Source organism: Tachypleus tridentatus, chromosome 13, assembly GCF_004210375.1.
Source record: "Tachypleus tridentatus isolate NWPU-2018 chromosome 13, ASM421037v1, whole genome shotgun sequence".
In the NCBI taxonomy this organism is placed as follows: Eukaryota; Metazoa; Arthropoda; class Merostomata; order Xiphosura; family Limulidae; genus Tachypleus; species Tachypleus tridentatus.
In genome coordinates this window covers 257242312-257267716 of record NC_134837.1, presented here as the reverse complement: position 1 = coordinate 257267716, position 25405 = coordinate 257242312, and the positions used below count along the sequence as shown (strand labels likewise).

At 33.1% G+C, this 25405-nt stretch overlaps 1 protein-coding gene across 4 annotated transcripts in view; it reads left to right on the top strand.

Moving 5' to 3' along the window:
- LOC143237135 (uncharacterized) overlaps positions 1–25060 on the top strand; it is a 57170-nt gene extending 32110 nt beyond the window's left edge. For 3 of the 4 annotated variants that reach the window (XM_076476042.1, XM_076476043.1, XM_076476041.1), the window contains 8 exons: positions 369–641; positions 1796–5049; positions 5647–5847; positions 9689–9765; positions 10318–10435; positions 10932–11037; positions 13900–15442; positions 16756–25060. In XM_076476042.1, coding sequence (XP_076332157.1) covers positions 369–641; positions 1796–5049; positions 5647–5847; positions 9689–9765; positions 10318–10435; positions 10932–11037; positions 13900–15418 — 5548 coding nt within the window. In that variant the 3' untranslated portion in view covers positions 15419–15442; positions 16756–25060. The remainder of the gene's footprint in view (positions 1–368; positions 642–1795; positions 5050–5646; positions 5848–9688; positions 9766–10317; positions 10436–10931; positions 11038–13899; positions 15443–16755) is intronic. The other variant, XR_013019880.1, reaches the window with a different exon arrangement.
- Positions 25061–25405: the final 345 nt, after the last annotated feature.

The following is a 25405-nucleotide window of genomic DNA, read 5'->3' as shown; positions in this document are numbered from 1 at the left end:
TTTTGTTTTTTTAATTTTGCGCAAAGCTACACGAGGATTAATTGCGCTAGCCGTCCCCAATTTAGCAATGTAAGACTCGAGGGAAGGCAGCTAGTCATCACTACCCACCGCCAACTCTTGGGCTACTCTTTTACTGACGAATAGTGGGATTGACCGTCACATGGACCTTTTTTAATGCATTTTCAATAAATAAGAGGTTACTCTTAAAACCAGTTAAGTCTTTGAACCAGTTGTTTTTAACTTTGAAAGGCTTCGTATTAAAAGCATACGAACTTATGAAGGTTTTGATGTTTTAAGAATTGCGTTATGACGTAAGAACTGATGACTTAAACTTTACTGACGTAATTTTCTTTTCTTTTCCATGTCAGAGAGCTGAATGTAAGTCTAACCATGGATTCACACAATATCACGTTACCACCTGATCAAGACAGTTCAAATTACGACGACATTTCCAAACATCTGGATGCCAGTCTAGCGGAAATAGACATGGAAACGTTCCAGTCAAAGGATATTACTTCCGCGTTGGCACTTCCTGGAATATTTAGCTCCGATGATTCGATCGAGGGTCATCTAGGAGGAGAAAACTGTGCTTCTATATCTGCCTCACTTTTAAATGATTTTGAACTGGAATGTTCTTTTGAGTGAGTGTCATTAAGCAACAAGATAAATTTAAAGTTTATAGAAGTCCTGAGAAAAGAATAAAACTCATGATGTGAATATAAAGTTAAAACAGATGAGGCATCTTTTTTCACTGTAGCTAAAATGAGTGCACATAAATTTGGAAAAGTTTAAAATATAGTTTTTAATAACAGAACGACCCAAAATACTTAAAACTACCTGATACAAACAATAGTTCAATGTATTTGACCTGGATTGAAACTAATTATTACTGTTAAACTGAGCAATCAGATGATAACTGTTTAAATCAAGTTGTTAATGTTAGCATCTTTAACGTGGAAAAATAATTTTAAAGTTCTACCAACCTCTTGGTTAAAACTTTGAGCTTTTGTTTCTTCTGATAACTTATAAATTTCCTAGTTAAATATTTTGTGTGACGTACCTGCAGGCTATCCAATGACATTAATTATATCGATTTTCTTTATACACAAAGGCAATGAGAGTAAAGATGTGTTATAAATTATTGTCTGCACTAAGATTTTTAAGTATAGTGAATGTTATCTTATAACTATTTTTATTGCAATTAGAACATTTTTACCAAGATAAAATTGTACAAAATGGAATAACTGTTTTTTTTCAAATTCGTAATCGGTTTCTTTATTCACTGAAAAATAGATATTTGAATGAAGCGATCTTCTTTGGTTTACCTGTAATTAAATAGGAGGCACGTCTTGTTTATTGTAAGAATGTTATTGGCGTTCTTACGTTTAAGTTCAGACTTTATACTATGAAATAGGGACATGTCTATCAGTAGAGGATACACGACCCTCTCATATGCGTAAACAAAGGGTTGGACGCGGAATAATAGCTTTATGTGTCGCTCTGCAAGGTCCAAGATTCGATTCCCCTTATGCCCTTTAACGCATTTCGCACATTCAGCTGTGGAGTTGTTATAACTGCGACTGTCAAATTTGTTATCAGATTATGAGTAAGCGCGTAAATGGTTGGGAGATACAATTAACCGGTTGCTTTCATTCTAGTCAAGAGTTCTTCTAAATAAGGACGTGGCTGTGTCTTAATTTTAGGGGTGGTTAGCCTCGCCATGTGATTTAGTGTTAGGTTTTGTAATACTAATTGATATGCTATGTGTTAAACATTTTTGTGTTTTTTTTTGCAGTCCTCATATTATGTCAGAAGACGAGTCTGCAGAAGGTTCTAATAAAGAGCCACCATTTTCTCCTACAGGAGATCCTTTACAACTTCACAGGATCACAATGGATAGTCTTGATTGCACTTGTTTTGATCAAAATAACATCATTGTTACATGTCAAGCAAATAAAAGTAATTATGTTCTCGCATTCGAAGAAGATGGAGCTAAGCTGTCGGACGACGCACGCCTCCTAGTGGGTACGAAACAAATTAAGAAAGAAGTCCCAAAGCCAACATTGATAACCAAGTATAGACAGTCTCAAAAAATGTATTACCGTCCTATGGAGCAATTGAATGCACCTTATACGACTTGGGGAACATTAAAGAACTCTAAACAAATAACTCGCCCGACATTTTCTGACAAACATCTACGTTCTAGAAGTAAAAGTCTTCCAAGCCTTGTTAAACAATCTTTTATAGTGACAGAAAACCATTTTGGGGAATATGGATTTCAGATAAACCCAGTAAAATGTGCCCCTGTTTATGAGCTTCACAACAGCTGTTCTGGTTCACTTCAAGACAGCAAAGGGAAAAACCACAGAAATTATATACCTTTGTTCAAGTTGTTTATCAAAAACAAAACATCATTGGCGTCGGATACGTGCTCTAATTCAACATCAAGCAGTAGATTTGGATCTTTGGAAAATGTCTTACCATATGATACCATTCAATCTGACGAAAATGTTATTGTGACAACCTCACATAATAGTACTGGAGATTTTCTGGCGGAGCCACAAAAGCTTCAATTCGAAAAAAAGTGTGACAATTATAGAGGTGACTTAGTGAAATCGTCAAATGTATTAGAATACGATAATGGAAAAGAAATTCATGCCATTCTTTATAAACGGGGAATAACAAAATCAGTAAAGCATATTTTGAATAGGCATCCAAATGAACTTAACAATAACATAATGCAAACATCCGTCGACAACAAATTTCCTGAAACTGACATGAATAGAACCAGTAGCAACAAAAAAAGTTTATTAGAAAGTAATGATAGCAGCTCATTGTATTTCGAGGACAGCCTATTAGAAGGTTCTTTGATACAGCACACCCCCACATATTCTTCTACTATCCAAGAAGAGGAACAGTTAGATACTGATTCAGTTAGTGGATATGAAACAATGAGGGACAGTAAAGATCACTTTGGCAGTGATATGAGCATTTTTGAAGAAGGGCCTAACAATTTCATTGGATATAAGTATGTCGTGAGAAGAGCTACGGAAGAAAATGACACAGTTCATAGACTTAACAATTTCTTCTTTGGTGAAAAAGCAGAAAAGGGTCTAATAAACAACATTTGTTTTCCAAATGATAGGAACAAACCGTTAGAGAAGGACATTGAGTTGAATACAGAAAGCAATTCTCAGGGAACTCAAACAAGGACAATAAACAGCAAGGATGTAACTCCTGCTAGATGTTGTAGTGATGAAACTTTGTCTCAGGCTCTTCCCAGTTTAACTGAGATACTAAACAATAGAAGACAAAGTCGTGGGTCCCGTGAAACTAGTCCTGCTTCTAGTGGTTATGGCGGAAGTAGACAAAATTCTCTTGAAAGATTGCGCCACAGTTCTCAAACATTCATCAACAACAGTAAACGCATTTCCTCTCCTGTTTTAAAAGGGAAAACGAATATACCTATTTCCAAACATAAAAGCTGTGGGACGCAGATACCAATACACATAAGGGACAAAGCCATACAGACTTCTTTAATGTCTTCTAGTGGTCCGCTTGAAAGTTTAAATGTTCGGGACGCTTGCACAGTTTCCTCAGAAGATAGAACTAGTGAATATTTCTCTCCATCCTTGTCTTCTGATAATTCAAGATTTTTCAGCTCTTCGAGCACTACAAACTCTGAGAAAAGGCCTGTAGTTGTATACTATCCAAATTATTCACTGCCTGACCTCAGTTTTCTGAATATCTTTGGTAATAAACCAGAAGAAAAAGATTTAGTAGACGTTAAGCCAAATGATAATGTCCAAACAACATCTGTTAGTGCCAATGAGAACCAAACTGCAGTTGAAAAGAACAAAGACGTTTTTGGCTCTGGAAATCCTGAGAAACTTCCAGAAAAGACTTTTAACCACATCAAGGACTGGGATTCGTTGAATGTTTTACTTCCCACTAAGCTGAAATCTGTTATTCCAGACAGTTGTCAGGCGAAAGATCAAGATCATGAACATGTACACAAAGAAGGAATTTATTGCAACTGTTCCGGTTCTATTAACAGCTCCTTTACAGAACGTTTAAAGCATCAGTTTCACAAGGATAAAGAATTATCTTGTTCAGGTGAAAGCTGCTCCTCTACAACAACATCAAGTTCACGGGGAAGTGAACATCCATATTTTAATGGTACAGCATGCAGGAAACATAGAGCTGAAGAAACCCCTCTACCGATTCCTAAACGCTCCCTTTCTTTACCATTTGAGAAAACTAATTTAAAAAGGGTACAAAATGACAAATATCGAAGAGGCATTTTGAGAAAGTCATCTTCAGTAAGCTGTTCTAATAGACAAAAAACTCGTGATGTCACATGTCGTGGAATATCTTGCCAGTTAGACTTAAGAAGACGTAACCAACTTGATGAATATACACAGTCCCTAGAAAATATTCCTGAGAAGATATCTCAGTCTGAAAACGAAAGTAGCTGTAATAAGAACATTGGATCCCACCACGAATACGCCTCTAGTCAACTCCAAAAAGAATCTAAGTCAGATCATGTTAACTACAAACCTGTTAAAAAATCGGGTGCAGATGATTCAGGAGAAAAGTATCCAAATTCTTCAAATAATCAAATCTTGTTTAATCCTGTTACAAAAGCATTCTCAGATGGAAATTATCAAAAAGATCAGATTTTAAATAATCCATCTCCGCAATCATCGGAACAGAATGTAAATTTGAATCAAGACCCAAAGGTTTCTTACAGCTCTTGCAACAACAGCTCGAATACTGATGAAAATGATCAGTGGGGAAGTCAGTGTTGCAGTCTCAATTCCATTACATCTCCAATCCATCAGCTGTGTGACCAACTTCAACAGTTTCTTCATTCTAACACAAGTCTGAACTTGATGGCTGCAGCTTTACTAGCTGCGAAAGGATCGCCAGAAGCTGTTAACTGTTATAGCTCTTCTTCAAGTTCCAACTATCCACGAGAAAAGAAATCTGTAACTTTTCACGATTTGGCGCCAGGTTCGCATATAAACAAGAAAAACATTAACGATGGTAAGGATCTTTTAAACATTATTAACATTTACTTTGTTGTAAAGCATATCGTTTTATAAAAATAACTGAGACTCAAGAAACGCCAACAGAGACATATAATTTGAAATGGTTTAAAGGCCCAATATCAGGGATGTCTGGTTAATTGGGGACACTTCTGTTGATAGAGTACTTCAGAGATACCTCTTTTTAATATGATTTTGGCGATTTATATTTTATTGTTTTAAAATTTATTTTAATAAAATTGTGAAGCCACATTTGAAGTATTTTTACAACGTTGACAGCGAAAAAGAGAGGACACTAAATGAATCCCTATTATGATATGACAAGTAGCCACACTGCTTTCCAAGTAAACGTTTTATAACTATCAGATGAAGTTTCAATAAGTGCTGTTTATGTAACTTGGGTGTACCACATAATGTCCCTATCAGTATTAAAATGTTCATAATGTCAGAAAAAAACATGTTGGTTCAAGAAAATATAATCAGGTTTCTGTGGTATTAAATGACACCTAAATTGGTCTTTGCATGTATTTGAAATGGCAAAGAACCTTATTTTGAAAATTGGATTAATTACAAATATCTGGTCATTCCATCTTAGTGACAGAGAAGAACCCGAAAGTCGAAATACAGGAATGTTTAACAGGAGAAACGAACAGCGAAGAAGAGTCCGACAGTCCACCTCTTGAGTTTGCTGTCTCACCACAACAGGGGTCGTCTTCAAGTTTAACACTTTCTTCTGATATAAATAATTTTCCAGATCCTGTGGACATTCTAACCCAGTACTTCAAAAATAAAACAGGTAAGTTAGAACCTGAACATTCAGTTATAAATATCCACAGAAAAAAAAACAACTTCAAAATCTCGCAATTAGACTCCGATCTTGAGAACTGGAAACATTTATTAGAGTGACTTTCTAATGACTCGGCGTGGCCAGGTGTGTTAAGGCGTTCGACTCCCCGTCGCAAAAAACATGCTCGCCCTTTCAGCCGCGAGGGCGTTATAATGTGATGGTCAATCTTACTATTCGTTGGTAAAAGAGTAGCCCAAGAGTTGGTGGTGGGTGGTGATGACTAGCTGCCTTCCCTCTAGTCTTACACTGCTAAATTAGGGACGGCTAGCTCTGATAACCCTCGTGTAGCCTTGCGCGAAATTGAAACAGACTTTATAATTTTGGATTTTTCTAGAATATATTTCTTTGTTAAACTTTGCTGCACAAATACATTGCGCACTTTCTGGAGCCGTAGGTGTGCTATAAGAATAACAGCTAAATCCCATTAACCAATCAGACAAGAGTACCCACAAAAAATTAGCGGTAGTTTTTGTTATCTAGCTGCCTTCCCTCTAGTTTATCAGTTTGAAATTAGAAACATTATGCGCAAAATAGCTTTTGTGCAGCTGTGTGTGAAATTCGGAAACAAATAAACTCTCTTCAAAGTAACTACCACAAAGAAAAAATTTGAATATTGTTATATGTAATTTAGTGAGTTAATAATTTTAGGAATATTCTAATGGAAGAAACATGTAAGAAATATGTATAATACTCATTTATCGCAAAGCCTTGTGCTGAGGTCACTTTAGCGTTCCAAGTTACCGCTAATTCCTTACTATTTTTTAAACATTATTATGAAATAAATCTGGAAATACTCAAGGATATTCATCAGAAAATATAGATGCATTGAATTTCGTTCATTCAGAATGTTAAAAATCAAAACAAAATTTAATTACAGGTCTCCTGGATATTAATATAGGTTTACCTTTCTAATGTTAGTGATGCAGTAAGTGGGATTTTTAGGACGCTGTACAAAAACCGATAACTTGTTTGCATCCTTAATATATCATATAAACACACAAATGAAGTATATTTTTGGAGTAAAGATAAAAATCAAAGGCCTCCTAGTGATTCAGTAGCAAATCTGTGGAAGGGCTCATATTGCTAAAAATCGTGTTTTGATACCCGCAGTGAGTTTGTTTGTTTTTGGAATTTCGCCGTCCCTAATTTAGCAGCGTAAGACAACTAATCGAATGCCTTATTAACCCATCTGGTCATGCCGGGCCCTCGCAGTGGGAACAGCCCATGGTGTAGCTTTATCATTAACTATAAACAAAAGAGCTGATAGGATATAAGTTTGTAAAAATTATCATAATATTTATTATTTAATTATTGATCAAGTTGTCTTATTTATCTTTTATTCATCAGCTACCTGATTCAATAATAAAAAGTTTAACCAGCAAGTATTAATTGAAAACTTAAATAAAGAAAAAAATGGAAAAATTAACATAAATATTAATTACGAAATTAGTACATTTAATACATATTTAAATTGTGAATAACATAATTTTACTTTAGTACACTGCTGTTTGGATTAAATAGAAGTTTGCAAAATAATATAGATAAAGTACATACTCTTATAAGTTTATAAAATATGATATTTATCGTATCAGGTTTCATGCCAAAGAGTCCACTTGGATTCCACCAAAACGTAGGCTCCGCTGGGGAAATACATTTCATGTCAAACAGAAACATTGAGTTAAGTTTTAAAATTGTTATTTACATCGTAAGCAAGATGACTGTATGTGTCTTTATACCAAAGCCACATCGGGCTATCTGTCAGATCTACCAAAAGGAATCGAACACCTCATTCTAGCGCTGTAAGTTTGAAGACTTACCGCTAGCCCTTCGAGAAACAAGCACTCTAGTAAAAAGTTTAGTGATAGCTTTGTTGTTGTTTTTTAATTTTACGTAAAGCTACTTGGGACACATCTGCGTTAGCTGTTCAGACTTTTGATATCTGATATGATAGACTAAACGGAAGGAACCTAATAAACACTATGTTTTGGTCTACTTCTTACCAGAAATTAATGGGATTGACCGTAACATTAAAACAGCGAAGAGCGCGAGCATTTTCTGTGATGCGGTATTTATACCCACAACTTTTAGAGCATAAGTCGAGTGTCCTAACCATCAGGCTAAAGTCTGTTGTAATGTGTTTTCTGTTTTATATTTTTCATCATAGGCAAATGAAAAAAATTGGGTTTAAATTTTTTTAACCATAACAGTGACGACAACACAAAAACCACAAGGCGGGGTTTTCTCTCAAAATAATGGCTTTAAAACATCTGTAAATATTAATTAATTAAAAGGGAATTCTCAGTTTCATGTTTTTCCATTTACCCCTTCACGAGAGTGGAGCCAAATAAAATCGTGGTGGAAATTTTAAGATAATATTTTATGTAAATTTTCAACAAATTTGATATATTTTCAGTATTTCTGCTGAAAAAACCCACCAAATATGATAAAAACTTTAATTGAAATTTTAATGAATGATCTTGATTTTAGTGACACTTTCAAATCAACCAGAGGAGGACTTACTAAACAAATTGAATTAACATAAGCCTGCTCGTTATGGTTTAACTTACATTGAGGATCGAAAATAATATTTGTTTGAAACGCATTGGAGCTTTCGTTTTTATTCTAAATTATTAATTATTTTATTTAGACAAAAGTAGAAAACCATATTTAATGCAATAAATCAAATATATTGGCAGCTCAGACTAATTCTTCATCGTATTGTTGACAAATTTGAAGTCTTTATTCTAACAAACAACATAACTTTATTATGAGAAATTTCACCATACTAAACTATCTTTTGAAGTGTATATATGTATGTTCAAAACTTATTTTCTTTTTACCGAAAATAAAATTACTCTGTGACGTAAAGGCCCAAGTGCATTCCTTGACTGGCTGTAGCTTCTGTAGTTTCGTCTATTCAAGATTCATCAACATAACTTCAGGGGAGTAGATTTTTTACACCCGATGGGGGGGGGGATGATTTTGCAACCACTTATGTGGACTGTTTAATTTGCAAATTGGTAATCTCTGAATACGTGAACCTGAAAGCTGTAAACATGCAGTCACAGAGTCATCTTGTTGCCGCGATATTTGCATGAATACTTCGGCCTACTGACTGATACATACGAATTATCGCTTAGATCGAAAAGCTTTGACGCATGCCTATATTAAAGATGAACATTTCGGCTACTGAAAAAGCCTACATCTAGGCCTAATCATGTAATTCGATTGGTAGGAACACGAGAATCACAAAACAAACACACAATTTGTAGGCCTGTGATGCAATCAAACAATTCAACAGACCAAATTGTAGGGGGGATGATTGTATGCACCATACCTCCACCTAAAATGAAGGGGGGATGTATGCCCTACATTTCCCCCAGGATCTACAGCCCTGATAGCTTGGGTCAGCAAATTAGAAAAATAGTTAGGCCTCTTATAATGGTGAAGTATATGTTGTAACTGTGAGGTTTGACAAAATAAAAACGGATTCAAAACTCTATAGGTCTCTTGTGGGCTGCCTTTTGAATAACTTCTGTAGTTTTCTTGATTTCGAAACGACAGTTAGGAGTTCATATTTATCCCCTTTTTCGTTAATTTGCTGTCATTTTATATCATAAATATCATTTAAACTCATCCAATTAATATTTAGTGTGTTTAGTATTATCGTGGTTATTCTTTATGTATATTTTTTCTTGTTTTGTTCATTTCTTTTTCTTTTCTGATTTAAAAAAACATTGACGTGGCCAGTTTTTATTTATAAAAACAAGTATCTGTTTCTGTACCTCAGATTTATTGAACAAAATTACCGAAGCTGTTGAACAGCTGCTGACCGATCAAACTGATCATGAAAATCAGAAGGAAAAGGTAATTACTTTCGAGGTATAGTTTTATATTTTGCAAGAAAAACATGAGGAAATTAGTACAAGAAAGTTGTTGATGTATGCTTTTTTATGAACCCGTACAAACAATATAGGTTACTGTCTCTGTAATCAGCAAAGATAATCCACTGTGTAGCTTTGTGTTTAACTTCAAACAAAACTTTTTAAATATATAATAATTTAATATTTGTATATGCATTATTACAAACTGTCATTAGAAATATCCCAAAAATATATTTGGAATTTTTTTGTTGACAGATTGTTTAAAATAAAGCCATAATAAAATAAGAAAGAACTCAGATAACAGCTTGTTTGTGAACAGTTTTGAGAAAGTTAACAATCAATAATAAATTTTGGATTCTAAATTCTTCTGGAAGTAGAGCATATTGCAATAATTCCATACTAAGCTTTAACATTGTAGCTTAACAAAAACAATGTCAAACAAATTTCTATACTTTAGGTCATTTCCAAGCCATATATATTTCTCGTTTTACAGGTGATTCTTAAAGAACAATTTGTTTTTGTTTCTCTTGTTAAGGTTCTGAAATATCTATGCCCTGCTCTGTATAACATCTTAGCAAACGGTCTACTTTCATCTGAACCGGGTTTTACAACGTTCTCGCCATGGACAGTAATAGAAGCATATTCATGGCTTGGTAAGGAAAATTTGAAAAATAGATTACTTTCGATAATAATTTATTTTGTCTGTTATTAGAAAGTCTTCTGTATACTTTAAAATCACTTTCTTATATTTCCTATGACAAAACACTAACTAAATTAAATACGTACTTAAAAAGTGTTTCTCTCATAAAAATATGATCTCGAGTTCACAATATATATATTGAAGAACCTTAAATTATAAGATAGATTGTAGGTAAATTGATTGACTATGACCTAATAATAGCCTAAGGCCCTAAACAGTTTTAGTATTTGTACGGTATTGTCTAATTGACACGCTGAGCAGACTAATTAGCTGTAAGTCTCATTGGTCGTAATTTTATTTTAAATTTATGTTTGTGTGCGTGGTTTTGTGTATTTTATATGTTTAATATTTTACTCTATAAGAGGTGTGAAATAAATTGTTTCACTTTCACTTGTTATGAAAACAAAACAAAACATTTTGACGCTTAATTCTGTTTTGTACTTTCTTAGGCCATCAACCTAAAGAGCTTCAAGACCTAGTTAAATTGATTGATGGAAGTGATAACTTAGGCGGACGTACTTACAAATTTTATGTCTTCGTTTTTGGTCTTTTGAAGTAGGTCTTTTGTATTGTTTCTTATTTAAGTTTAGACGAAATTTAAGTTCACATAAACTAATCAGGGATGGATCTTTTGAAAATTTATTTCGTATGTTACAGTGGTAATTTATATCTACCGAATATAGGTCGTACTTAATAAAGGCGTAACTACTATTAGGCCTAAGGCAAGTGGACTTACAGATTTTGGAGTCTGCGATTAAAATTCTTTGATATTAGCCCATAAATCTTGCATTTAAATAAGTACTCTTACAATAAAGATACTACAGTGGAACCCCTCTAAGCGGCCACCCCTCAGATTCGGTCACCCCTTGAAAGCGGTCATTCAATCACAGTTCCTTTTTTTGTTTACATAATCCCTAATTATGTGCAGTAGAACCCCTCTACGCAGGCCAGTTTGTCTCAGTCCTGAAGGTGGCTGCTTTGGAGGAGTTCCACTGTAATTTAACCATAAATGTTTTGCATCTGCTAGTCATTTATAATACTGAAACCAGCGAGCTCTTTCAAGTTGTTTTTTCATGAAAATCGTAATTTTATTTATTATTTTCAATTATTTATAACATCACGGCGTTCATCACAGAAAAAGGTATTTTCATTACAACTAAACTATAATACTGAAGGCAGCGAGCTCTTTTCAAGTTGGTTTGTTCTTTTAAAATTGTAATTTTGGATGTTATTTCTAACTAACAGAGGCCCGCAAAACATTTGAGGCCAAATTAAAGTCTTTACAGTAACAATACTTCCTTGAAAACAGGACTTTTGAGTAATACAAAACAATTCTAATTGGAGGCACCCAAATTTATAAGTTCACTTACCTTAAGCCTAACATTAGTTAAGCCTTAAAGTACGGTTTATATACGTTAGAGATAAATTAACACTGCGACTTGCGTATGTTTTCAGTTTTAGTCTAGTTAGATCTAAACTTTACCATTATTAATATAATCAATAAATAAACATATAACGTTATTCTACGATCTAACGTTAGACTACTTTAAAGCTTTGATAAGCTTTTAATATGTTGTACAAAATGTCTACTGAAGTATATTTACATCCGCCTTTTGTTTAAATTGGCTGAAATGAAATATGCGCACGTTTGAATTTTTAGAATAGACAAACGTTGATTATTATAATAATACACAGAAACATGGTTTCCTTATATGGTGTGTAAATGTTGTCACAAGAACGAGGCTAAGCATTTTGACGAGTAAACAAAGCAGTTTCTCTTCATGCATTCTATCCTTAACCGCGGTCATCACATAAGTCATGTGGCAGTTAAAAATAGAGACCCACACATAAAAAAATAACTTATCAAAGCTCACTCCTTTAAAAGGTAAGGTTTATTAGTACACTTGTGTCTTTTAAGAGGAAAGTAAGTGGGAAAACTATAGCTCTTTGAGCGACAATAAAAGCTTTTTTTGGCCTATATTATAATTAACAACCATCTCTGTACTCTACATCAGGATGTATAAGAACAAATCTATTTCCTATAACTTCGAGCTGCCCCTTATCATTATATTCTGATGTTTATTTTTCAGAATATATTTACAATAACTAGGAATGAAAATACGATAAAATACAAACATACAAACTGCTTATAGAGATCAAGGTAAGTGTGAAGATTTGATGTATTTGGATTTTCAAAAAGCTTTTGACAGTGTGCCGCATTAAAAGCTTGTAAAAAACATTATCTTTATATGTGTGGGAGATAAGTTAGCTAATTGGATATGAGAGTGTATGGAGGGGAAAAAGCAGATTTTTTCTTATAAATGGAACTTAGTCATATTAGATTAATGTCGGAAGTTGGGTACCTTAGGGCTCAGTTTTAGGACCATTGCTCTTTTTTATTTACATCAGTGATATAAATGAAGGAAGATTCAATAAAGTGCTTACATTTTTGATGATATTAAGCCCTTGGGTGTTCTTAGTTGTGAAGAGGATGCTGTTGCTTTAGAAAAGGATTTAGGTTATTCAGTGCGTTGGACAAATAAATGATAGATGGGTTTGAATCACGACAATGCAAGATAATGCATGTGGGTTATAATAATCTGAATTATAAGTATAATTTGGATGGAAGTAACCTTAATACTCTAAAATAATTTCTGAAATTCCAGATGCACCAAATCCTACCCTCATCTACATAAGCAGTCATTTTTTTCAAAGAATGTCAAAATACTTGTAAGACAATATTTTCCTTTAATGAAGCAATGTGGGCTATCAAATAGGATCACAAACTTTGTTAAGTTACTTTGCTAAACATATTTTATGAGACTTTCCAAAACATTTCCCACGACTAATGTAAGACTAGTAGGATAATAATTAGAGTAATTGTAATTGGAAATTCTTGGCTTCAGAGCTCTGTTATCATGTTGATTCCATAAAGTTAACTTAAAGTTAGAATATTTCTCGAATAATTTAACATAATGAAGTGATTCGAAGCTACACAGGTGCTTATTTAAGGAATTTCGCTGCACCTTATGAAACACCGCTTGTTGGTTTGTTCACTCGTCAAAATAAAATCTATCAATATGGCAGCCGAACTGTGTAGTTGTGTTTTGGTATGAAATTTCAGGAATGCTCGGAATAGACAAAAAGTAATAAATTACTAGTATATTATATTAAGTCCTCGACATAAGGTTTTTTATTGTTCTTTCTTTTCTTGATTTGAATAAGCAAAATAAAAAAAGACTCAACCAAAGCTTTTTTTACTATTTTAATCATGCACTTAAGTTGCTCTGATGATGCTTTTTGCAACCTTTAGGTTAATGTATGTTGATACTAAGGCGTAAACTCTTTGCAAATGTTATTTTTATTATAATCAGTTTGTATGATAATATTATATATGTGAATCGTCTCAACGTGTAGCCTCGGAATCGTTGATTGGTGGTTTCTTCATTTGATTTCATCTGAGTCCTTGCTTCGTCAGTATTACAAGCCAGATGCGTTACTCTGCCTCTTAGCTTCTCCTTTAGCCAATAAACTGTGTGAAGATATCTTGATCAGACTCAGACCTCTTTCCTCGTTATCCTTTTCTCTGGATTTGAACACTAGAAGGAAAGATATAGATATCACTGATAAACATCCTTCATCAACAATACCGTTAACGTTCCCCAAAGAGTGTAATGTAATCCAAGCAGCACAGTTTGATCCTACTGGTTATCAGTGTGGTGTGATTGATAAAGAAAAAGATTCATATCTGAATAGTTCCAAGAAAAACATTCATCCCACATCAAATTTATCTTCAAAACTTTATTCTAATAAGAAACTTTCTAAAGCATTTTCCTTGCACAACAGTGGCAAGAAGGACACTGCTGTCAGGCAAGAGAAACCAGTGAATAATGAAGTATCAAAAACAAATTACTTCCAGAAAACGAAACAAACTAATAATAATTATGAAAAAGCAGCAGCAGTGAAGTTAGAGCCAGTAGGGGGCGAGATTGATAAAACTTGGGAAATAAACTCATCTGTACAGATATATACAGATTCAGCAAAAGACAGTTTTCAAAGAGCAGTTGATTTAGCTTTCCCTTCGACTGCGACACGTGAAAGAGAAACTCGTGGACTGTGTATTCTAACAGGTGATACACACTGTAAAAAACGCCATGATACCGACTTATTTTATAACAACACTGAAAGAGAAAACAGGTGTAAAAATATTTTTCAGGAAAAAAATAATAAGTTTTCTAAAACTGGATCAAAAAACAAACAGTCTGGTGAAATGGAAAATTCTTTCAAAGATTTAAAACTAGAGTGGGAGGAGTTTACATCCTCACCCAATAGGGATGGTCAGAATCCGGCTAGAACAGCAACACCCACCATGTTTAAAGGACTCCCTCTGCAATCGCAGCCAATTGCTGATCAACCTTCTGGGATATCGGGAAGTCCACGGTTGTCACGAAAAACAGCTACAACAAGAAAAGTCAAAAAATCATCCCCAACCTCTTCCCATTCTGAAACGTTCTCCAAGAAGCAAACTTCCGTACATAATAAACATTCTCCCAAGCAACTTTCTTCTAAAGAACCTGTTAAAGGATCAGCCGTGATGAAACAACCTAGAGGCCCACAGAATCCCACAATTAAACAAGTCATTGCAGCAAATAACATGCCAGCTGTCTCTACGAATCAGAAGGGAGTTGTTTCCACTCCATGTTCTCCAAATCGAAAACCTAATCCCAAAAGAGCTTTGGGTAATGTAAACTGGAGTGCTTCAAACTCGTCTAATTCCGCCAAGCAGCTTACTCCCTTAAGTGCATCAGGACCCAATGAGTCCAAACAAAACCCAGTTCGAAAATCGCTTATTCCAGTGCAGAGAGATAACCGAGCATCTTCTGGACAACAGAGAAGAACAGCAAAGCCAAATCCAGTTCCACTTTCCAGGTACTAAAAGAGAAGTCCGGAGCTATAGCAGGTCTGTGTCGATTGCATTATATAAAGTGACGTTTCTATTCTGTTATGAAAGTTTTGGTTTGTAGAAAATATAAGATTGTTTTATGTACATAAACCATTTCAATATTACTGTGTCCTATACACATAATAGTGGAATATAATATGCTCTATCAAGCACGATAATGTTATATAAAATCTAGCAACAATTTTCGAAAAGATGTTTAACTTGCTAAATTCGCGTGTTTTCGTTTAGTTGAAATATCTGTGAGGAACTGCTGTGTTTGTTTGGTTCGTTTTTTGAATTTCGCGCAAAGCTACACGAGGGCTATTTGCGCTAGCTGTCCCTAATTTAGCAGTGTAAGACTAGAGGGAAGGCAGCTAGTCATCACCACACAGCGCCAACTCTTGGGCTACTCTTTTACCAACGAATAGTGGGATTGACCGTCACATTGTAACGCCCCCGCAGCTAAAAGGGCGAGCATATTTGGTGTGACGGGGATTTGAACTCGCAACCCTCAGATTACGAGTCGAGTGCCTTTACGATCTGGCCATGCCAGGCCTTGTTTGAAGGAACTACTTTAAACTGCAAAAAAAATTACGTTTTCAACTCAATACAATGTAAACATATAAAGAATCTGACTTAACGTAATACGACGCCCAATCCAATGAAATACAAACTTGATTGAAACTTTTTACACGATGTAATGCTCTATCCCACTTTCAATAAAATGTAAGCACGTGAAGAAGTTAATCTGACGTAATATACCACATCTTGTTCAATAAAATGTAAACATGTGAAGGTTGTTTGTTTTGAAGTTCGCACAAAGCTACATGGGGCTATCTGCGCTAGGTCTCCCTATTTTAGCAGCGTAAGACTAGAGAGAAGGCAGCTAATCATCACCACCCACCGCCAACCCTTGGGCTACTCTTACCAACGAATAGTGGATTGACCGTCACATTTTAATGCCCCCACGGTTGAAAGGGCGAGCATGTTTGTTGCGACCGGGATTCGAACCCGTAACCCTCGGATTACGAGTCGAGTGCCCTAACCACCTGGCAAGGCCGGGATTGATACGTAAAGACGTGAATTTGACGTATGCTCCATGCCTAGCATGTTAGCGTATTCATGTTTTCACTATTTAACGAGATGTGTTCTAATGATATGTGTAGTTTCTAAAATGCTTACTGAAATCCAACAACAGCTTACCCAGAGATTTATATTTACTTTTTTAAGGTTTAGATGACTTATTCCGTTGTTATGAAAATAAATTGTTTCATGTACATTTGTATAAATATAACGTATTATAAATGTATCGTTTATTTTAACATATTTAGATGGGTCATGTGGTCTGAACACGGAAATTCTAAGAGAAGAAAAGTTGTTATACGTACGAAGAAATGTTACCGATAAAAACCAAGAAGTGTGAGGATTGATGGCTGCGTGGGATATTAAGTTAGAATATTGTAATGTTGTTGGTGTTCAAGTATCATTTACGAAACCGTACTTAGAATGTATGATTCCAATACTACCCATACTATGTCTGTTAATTTTCCAGATAATCGCGCCTAAATTAGTGAAGAAAAATGTATGTATGAATGTATTTTTCTTGACGTGTCGTATTTTAATAAGTATCTTTATCATACCATTTATATTAGTGAAACATAAAGTGTACACATTTATAGAGGATACTGGTAGATGCTTCAAATCAAACTAGTAGATACATCTCCCTTCCAGTGCAGTTTCCTGAATCGATCTCGTAAGCTCAGCTGCAAACACGCTCTGTCACTGTACAAGTTGTTGAGACTGCATTAGTACTCACTCGTGTCGATATACAGATAAATTGATGTTTAACGTTCATTCAGAATGTTTGCATTTTTGTCGATATTAAGTTCCAGTCAGAACAAGCCACCTAGTTATAGTAAAATTAAAGTCAACCTAGGAACGAACATAACTAATTAAATATACGTTCATTACGTTCTTATTTATGAAGGTTAGAATGCACTATTTTACCGTTTGAGTATACTAGCTGTTAACGATGTATTTGGCCATAAACCCAATAATAGCCTAGAAAGTTCAGCCATCGTGGGAGACTTAGGTAACTCAAAAAAAATTCTTATACTTATTTAACTGTGCAAACCAGTCTCCAAATTAGAAGTATGAAACACTACAAAACTAGATATATTAAACATCATTTGATCTATAAACGCATTTTTTTCAGTCACTGTATGTGTTGTACCACACTTCAAGTGAAAATATTAGATGTTCATAAACTTTGGTATTTGATAGAAAAAACGTGAATACTTGTGTTGACGTCATTAACAGTTATTGCATTAGAAACAGAAGATAAGAATCAGTCATTATCGTGTGCTTAAGTTTTCATTTAATTACCGTCTTTAAAACAATATTTACAGAAAAGTGTAGACACATTATTTTATATAAATCAATCAAATAGCATTATATTTTTGGCAATACGTCTGAATTGAGTGTATGAAACGAGTTATGTAGAAGTCGTAAAAACTTAAAGGGTAGTCTGTTTAACTTTTCAGCACAAACGAATATAAAAAAAACTTACATGTTTTTAATCATGTTCTGTTATCATTTACAGTTGAAAAGGTTCAATATAAACTGTTCTATTAAAAGTCATTCCCCGGCGTTTTACACATTTCTAGATGCTTTGACTTTTAATATTTTATGAAAATAAATTTGTGGATGAAGAACTTATTTAGAAGACGGGGCTCACAAGGTTCTTTTGAACCAGGGTCGAAAGAAGTTAAATTTTATTAAAGATGAAATTGTAATTTGAAGAAAATACATTGAATGTAGACATGCGCAGACATCTCTTTCTTTTTTAAATTGTGTATTGGATTGTTTGCCGTATTGTTATTGTAGTGATGTCATTTAAAACGATTGCATCATTACTAGAGGATTGTGTATCTTTGTGGAGCCTACAAAGTTGTTGTTTTATGTTTCATTGCTTATAAGAAAGATATTTTTGTCAGTACAAATGCTTTAAGCGTTGAACAAAAGAACAGAGTGGAATATTTAACATTATTTTTAAAGCTTTAGCTACGTAAATGAATTTGGGTCGAAGTGGGTCAATTAATCGCCCTCTAGCGACAAACCAAAATCGAGATGACAATTGATTTTAGTTTTGAGGATTGCACATGAGTAGAAAACGATTATTGCTCAAGAAAGTTTCCTATAGTTTAGTTCAGAACTAGTTCTAGTTTCAAATGTACTTTTTAAAGACAGTAATGAATTTTGGATGTTATAAAAAAAGAAAGTTGAAAATATAAAAAGATATGTTTGTTTTTAATTTTGCGCAAAGCTACATTAGGGCTTTCTGCAGTAGCCGTCCCCAATTTAGTAGTGTATTCTTTTACCAGCTAGTGATTGGATTGGTCCCTCACTTATAACAGCCCCACGACTGAAAGGGCAAGCATCTTTAATGCAACAGGAATTCGAACCCGCAATTCCCAACTTGCGAGTTGAGCGCCCTAACCACGTGGCCGTGACGGGCTCTTTAAAAAGAAAATACTTCTTGGTTTCACAAAAAATGTATTTTATATTCAACGATTCCTTTAAGGAGTTTCTTTAACAAAAGACTTAACTTATCGCCACCAGTCTGGAAACTGAGGCATTCAGTAAATCAGTTTTTTTGTTGTTTTTTTTAACGTCATAGAATGTATTAACCTTGTGTTAGGAATTTTCAAGCTCCCTGTCGCAGCGTTGTAAAAGAGCAGTAATCCAAACATTACGTAAAATAAAAAAACATCTCCAGTGTAATTACTTCTTGTCATACATGTTAGGCATTTTGAGTTCTAATACTTCACTGTTTGTCGGCATTTATATCGAAACTTTGAATAGCATATGTTGATAAAATATGAAAAACACAAAATTATGAGATTAGGTTCTGATGGGATTCGACAGTTTATTTTTACTTAACGCATACGTACTTTTAAATCACTTAATTTGTGAAAAATATACAACACCAAGTCATGATTAAACTTTTGTAACTTTCCCGTGACTGAATTTAAAAACAAATAAATACTTAAAGCTAAATATCTTAGTCCATACTGTAAGTATTTTGTTAAATATATGTTGTAAGTATAAAATATTAAGATATAGAGTTAGGGAGCAAAGGAAAACAAACGTAAATAAGAGTTTGAATAAGTAATAGCAGCAGGATTGTATTTTTACCAATGCAACAAAAAACCGTCACTCGCGGTAGCTAATGCTGAACTAATGATCAAAGAGTGTGTAACCAGCTAATACCATGTTTCTCCGAAAATAAGACAGGGCTTATATTAATTTTCACTCCAAAATATGACACTAGGGCTTATTTTCGGGGGATGTCTTATTTTGATATATTAAAAAAATGAAGCTACAAAGTAAAACTGTTAAACTAACCATTTAAAATAAACTATTATTAAACTATTAAACTAACTGATTAATACTTAAACAAACTAATTAACTAACTATTAAACTAATTAATAAATTAATTTTTTTTTAATTTCTTTCCTCTTCCTGCCACTCTTAACTAGGGCTTATTTTAAGGGTAGGGCTTATATTAAAACTATCTCCAAAAATCACACTAGGTCTTATTTTATGGGTAGGTCTTATTATCGGAGAAACACAGTAATAACCTACAAATCACCCTACATACTAAGGGATCGATTGTATAGAGCACTTACAGCTTAAAGTGGGGGGATATGTCTTATGATATCGCAAGATATGAACCCAATTAGTTCTTCAACTCTGAAATCGGAGTTCTACCACGTGCTCAATTTCTTAACAATTTATGAAGAAGTTTGTTGGTTTTTTTCTAATTTCCCAATGGATCGGACAAGGACAAAGTTATGAAGCTTTATTAACATTTTATTTTTGAACAATATTGCTGAACGTAGTCAAAATAAATATATTCATCTTTACACATGTTTAAAAAACGTTTTCATTTTATAAGTTCTAAAACTGTATAATACATTTTTCCCTGCAGAACTGAGAAATAATTATTTTCATGTTTCAGTTGATAATTCGAGAGGTTTCTGTAGTTAACGTTTTTTTTATAAATAAATATAAATAATTTTGTGTGAGATTACATTGTCTTATGTGTAGAATATCTTCATGTTTTTTAAGCTTTAAGAGTGCCAAACGCTTACTTTAATGTAGTTAATTTATAAAATGTTTAGTGCTGGTAAGAATATGGAATATAGCGGCAATATATCTAATTTATATACTGCTAATTTTAATCATTGGAGGATAACATTTTTTATATAGTTACTATTTAACATAGCACTTACCCTTGAAGCTGGCCTAACTTACATCCTGAAGGAACGCTGTTTATTGAAAGGTTACTGACATTTAAATGTAGTAAAACTTTAACGGTTGTTTTGTGTGTGTGTGGGGTGAACACTTTATTTGCACGATAATTCCACCATTAAAGTCAATATCACCATTAATTTAACATATTTGTTGATATAACGCTTTTCCATATCTTTTTTTTAAATTCAAAATTACCACTAAGGAAGGCATTAATTGAAATCAATTGCCCATATCTCGTTAAAGTTGCAGAACATTTGCAAAGTTTATAATTCAAGTTATGAGAATGTTCACAAAGAACATGTGTAAGTAAAGTTGTGATGTTAAAACAGTTTATATCATGTATTTCTTTAACATCAGTCATACCTATGGCTTAAAGTGTACTTTAAGAGTTTGTGACTTCATACACTTGTTTTATACTCAACGTGAAGGTTATGAGATGTGTTTAACAGTTTCCTTAGCATGCAAATTTGCCCACTTTTAAGGGCTACTGTTACCTTAATGCTACAGTAACTCCTTTATATTACATACATGCTCGTTTTTGTCAGATATTCTAAGGCGAAAACGAATTGTTATATTTCAGTTAATGCACACAGTTACAGGGAAAATAGCGAAGGAGCTTTGATTTGTAATTTATTCTCCGCGATTTTTCATCATCAAACTCAAAGAAATTATTCGAAGTTAGTGTTAACTGTAACCGATTGTAAATAAACAATTAAAATGAAATAACACATGTTGGTATTTTTTAAATTTATTACGAAGATAATAAGGTGTGAGTTAAGGCAAACTAAAAAACGTAAGAATTTCAGTAATCTTACGTGAATTGGTAAAACTATATTACTTTATTAAAAGTTGTGAAATTTATTAAATATATGAATGTTAGTTTGATCAGCGAGGTTTTTTTATATACAAATCCTTCATAATTTTTCCTTAGTTCCATGTCTTAAAACATAAATCATAAGAATATTTCTGTTTAAAGTTGAATTACCTTATGTTATTAACAACATCTCTAGATTATTTTTTTTTTATTATAGATCGAGTCCAGAATAATATATAAATATGTAATATGTATTTTATTGTTTCACACAGATGATTGTTTCTTCTGCAAATGAATAGCCTTTGTTGAGACATCATGATGTTTACTCTGTAGTGAATATGATATGTGGATTGTTTGATTTGAAGCAAAGTCCCATTAGGCTATCTGCTGCTCCACCGCCGGAATTCAAACCCCTGATTTTAGTTTTGTAAGTCTGTACTTATGAAGGAAAGGTCACATGAACCTGATCCTTTTAGGTCTTCAAAGACCTAAATCCCGATATGAAAGTTTAGCTGAGCTAAGTCTGTACTAAAGGTTGTCATTCCAGGAAATAGATATGTATATTACTAATGAACTGTTGAACTGATTGTAAATTATACATTAGCCGATATTTTAGTTTTAAATTATAAATAAATAAATACTTGTTTGCTTTTTGTGTTTTCTTAAGCTTCGAATAAATTGATAAGAAAGTTGAAACTCAAATGGGTTGTATTCAACTGTCCATTTATTTAAATGAAGAAAGGCTTTATAAACCAATCCACAAGCATTTCTCTTAAACTAGTGACGTAGTTTCAGACAAAAGGTATGTTCTTGACAAATAATTTTAAATATATATCGATCTTCCTGAAATAATATAAAGAACGCTTGGCACCGAGCCAAGGAAATAGATTACTTTTGGTTGGATGTTTGTACTAGGATTCATCATTCATTTGAGATTTCAATTCTTTATTATTGTACTTCATATACTGATTTTAATGTCATTAAAGTTATGTTAACAAAAACGTATTTATAAGATGAATTCCTTAGGATTAAAAAGTTTAAAATAAGAATTAAAGGAAATATAAAATTACTTTATTAAATTTAACTTTTGCCAAAATAGTTTATTTGTTTAATACAAAATGTACATCTTACTAAAGAATTACACGTTTTTTGGGATGAACTTTATATATTAGAGGATTCAAAAAAAATTTAGTTTAATATTTCGTAATTTTTTAGATAGTTCTGTATGCAGTCAATCTCAAATCGTCTACCGAATAGATTAGGCTAAAAGTAAGTGTTAATGTATGCATTAAAGATTAAAAACAAGGCTAAAGATAAACGTTTTAGTGTAGTTTCTACCAACAACAAAATACTACAAACCACTTTCTTTAAAAGATTTCTATAGCAACAGAAACATAATTCTAACAGTAATAATATCTGGTAGAAAAAGTGTGTCAAGATTTAAATATACTGATAAATAATCAAAATAGAGGATTTTATATTATTTATTTTTATAATATAGTTTGGTTTTGATAATCAACAGAAATATTTTAACCAAAATTCCATTATAAAACATAAAGGTCACTGTATTAAATCGAAAATAAATACTGATTTTAAAACATTGAACATTCAAATTATCGTATTTAGTAACATTATATTCAGGAGTGTTATAAGTTATGGTTAACATTATATTCAGGAGTGTTATAAGTTATGGTTAACATTATATTCAGGAGTGTTATTAGTTATGGTTAACATTATATTCAGGAGTGTTATAAGTTATGGTTAACATTATATTCAGGAGTGTTATAAGTTATGGTTAACATTATATTCAGGAGTGTTATAAGTTATGGTTAACATTATATTCAGGAGTGTTATAAGTTATGGTTAACATTATATTCAGGAGTGTTATTAGTTATGGTTAACATTATATTCAGGAGTGTTATTAGTTATGGTTAACATTATATTCAGGAGTGTTATTAGTTATGGTTAACATTATATTCAGGAGTGTTATAAGTTATGGTTAACATTATATTCAGGAGTGTTATAAGTTATGGTTAACATTATATTCAGGAGTGTTATAAGTTATGGTTAACATTATATTCAGGAGTGTTATTAGTTATGGTTAACATTATATTCAGGAGTGTTATTAGTTATGGTTAACATTATATTCAGGAGTGTTATAAGTTATGGTTAACATTATATTCAGGAGTGTTATTAGTTATGGTTAACATTATATTCAGGAGTGTTATTAGTTATGGTTAACATTATATTCAGGAGTGTTATAAGTTAGGGTTGTACGGAAGAAAGCTCCAGGTGGATTAGGGAGTTCGACTCGTAATCCGAGGTTTGCGCCCGCGTCGCGCCAAACATGCTCGCCCTCCCAGCTGTGGGGGCGTTATAATGTTACGGTCAATCTCACTATTCGTTGGTACAAGAGTAACCTAAGAGTTGGCGGTTGGTGGTGATGACTAGCTGCCTTCCCTCTAGTCTTACACTGCTAAATTAGGGACGGCTAGCACAGATAGCCCTCGAGTAGCTTTGTGCGAAATTCAAAAAAACAAACAAACAGTGGATGAAATAAATTCATTTTATTTATTCACTTTATTTTTTCTGTTTCAGTGTTTAATACCTCACTGGTTTTTGCTCAAAATGATTTATAATGAATAAGATATTATAGCCTAATCTTTGCCACTAAGAATGTCTGATTTCAAGTTTTTCAGGTTTCGTGAATGATTTATTTCAATTCAAAGGAATAGTATAGATACTGGTAAATTTTGATATAATCAAAATCTGAAATTTAACATAATACGTTGGGTACTAATTTGAACCGAGTTATAAAATTTTCAAAATAATCTCGTTCACAAATTTTGGCAGTACGAATGTTTTCAGTGTATAATTTTTTTAGCCTCCCGCTAGTACAGCGGTATGTCTCCTGATTTACAGTGCTAAAATAAGGGGTTCAATACCCCTAGGTGGGCTCAGCAGATAGCCCAATGTGGCTTCGCTATAAGAAAAACACACGTATAATTTTGTTATGCGTGCATTTCTGGTGTCAGAGTGCAGGAACGTTCTATGTATTTCTAAAATAATTCAAATGTGTAGGCCCTAAGAATTGTTATTATTAATTCAGAATAACAAAATATTATATGCTAGTGCTCTTCAAGATAACACATTTAAGATATTTCATCTTTGTAAGCCAAGACTTTCCGTTTAAGGCATCTTTTTTTGTTCGTGTGTCTGTACAGAGGTTAAACGTGTTGGTCTTAGGTGTTCTGTTATCAAAGTTTGTTCACCATTTCAACCCTCAAATTTTCTTGATAGATCATAATGGGTAAAACCAATGTACCACTTCTTATGAATTCTTAACATCAATTTACGTTTATACTAATCTTGTATTTATTTTTAATTCGCTTTATGAATATTCTACAACCCCCGAATAAACTGTTTACTTGCTGCTTGATGTATATGTTTATGAAACGAGTGTATTAATTTGTTAAATAAACATTCTACCGTCACACCAGAAAGTATTGTTCCTGTTGTTAAATAAACAGTTTTTTCTGTTATAACAAAAATTATTTATTCTCACTAAAGTATTAATTTACTCTCAGTTTCCTTCTTCTGTTACACTAAAATAATTTCCTGTCACTAAATTAAAGTTTCTTCAGTTACAAAATTATCATTATTTTATCACACCAGAAAATAATTTCCTTTTACAATAATACAAATGATTTTATTAACATGTAAAATAATTTTAAAATAATCATTCTGTTATTACACCGTAAAATAACTTAATCATTTTTATGTCAAACCAGAAAATAACTACTTCTTGCTGAGATAAATATTATTCTACAACACTAAAAAAGCAATTT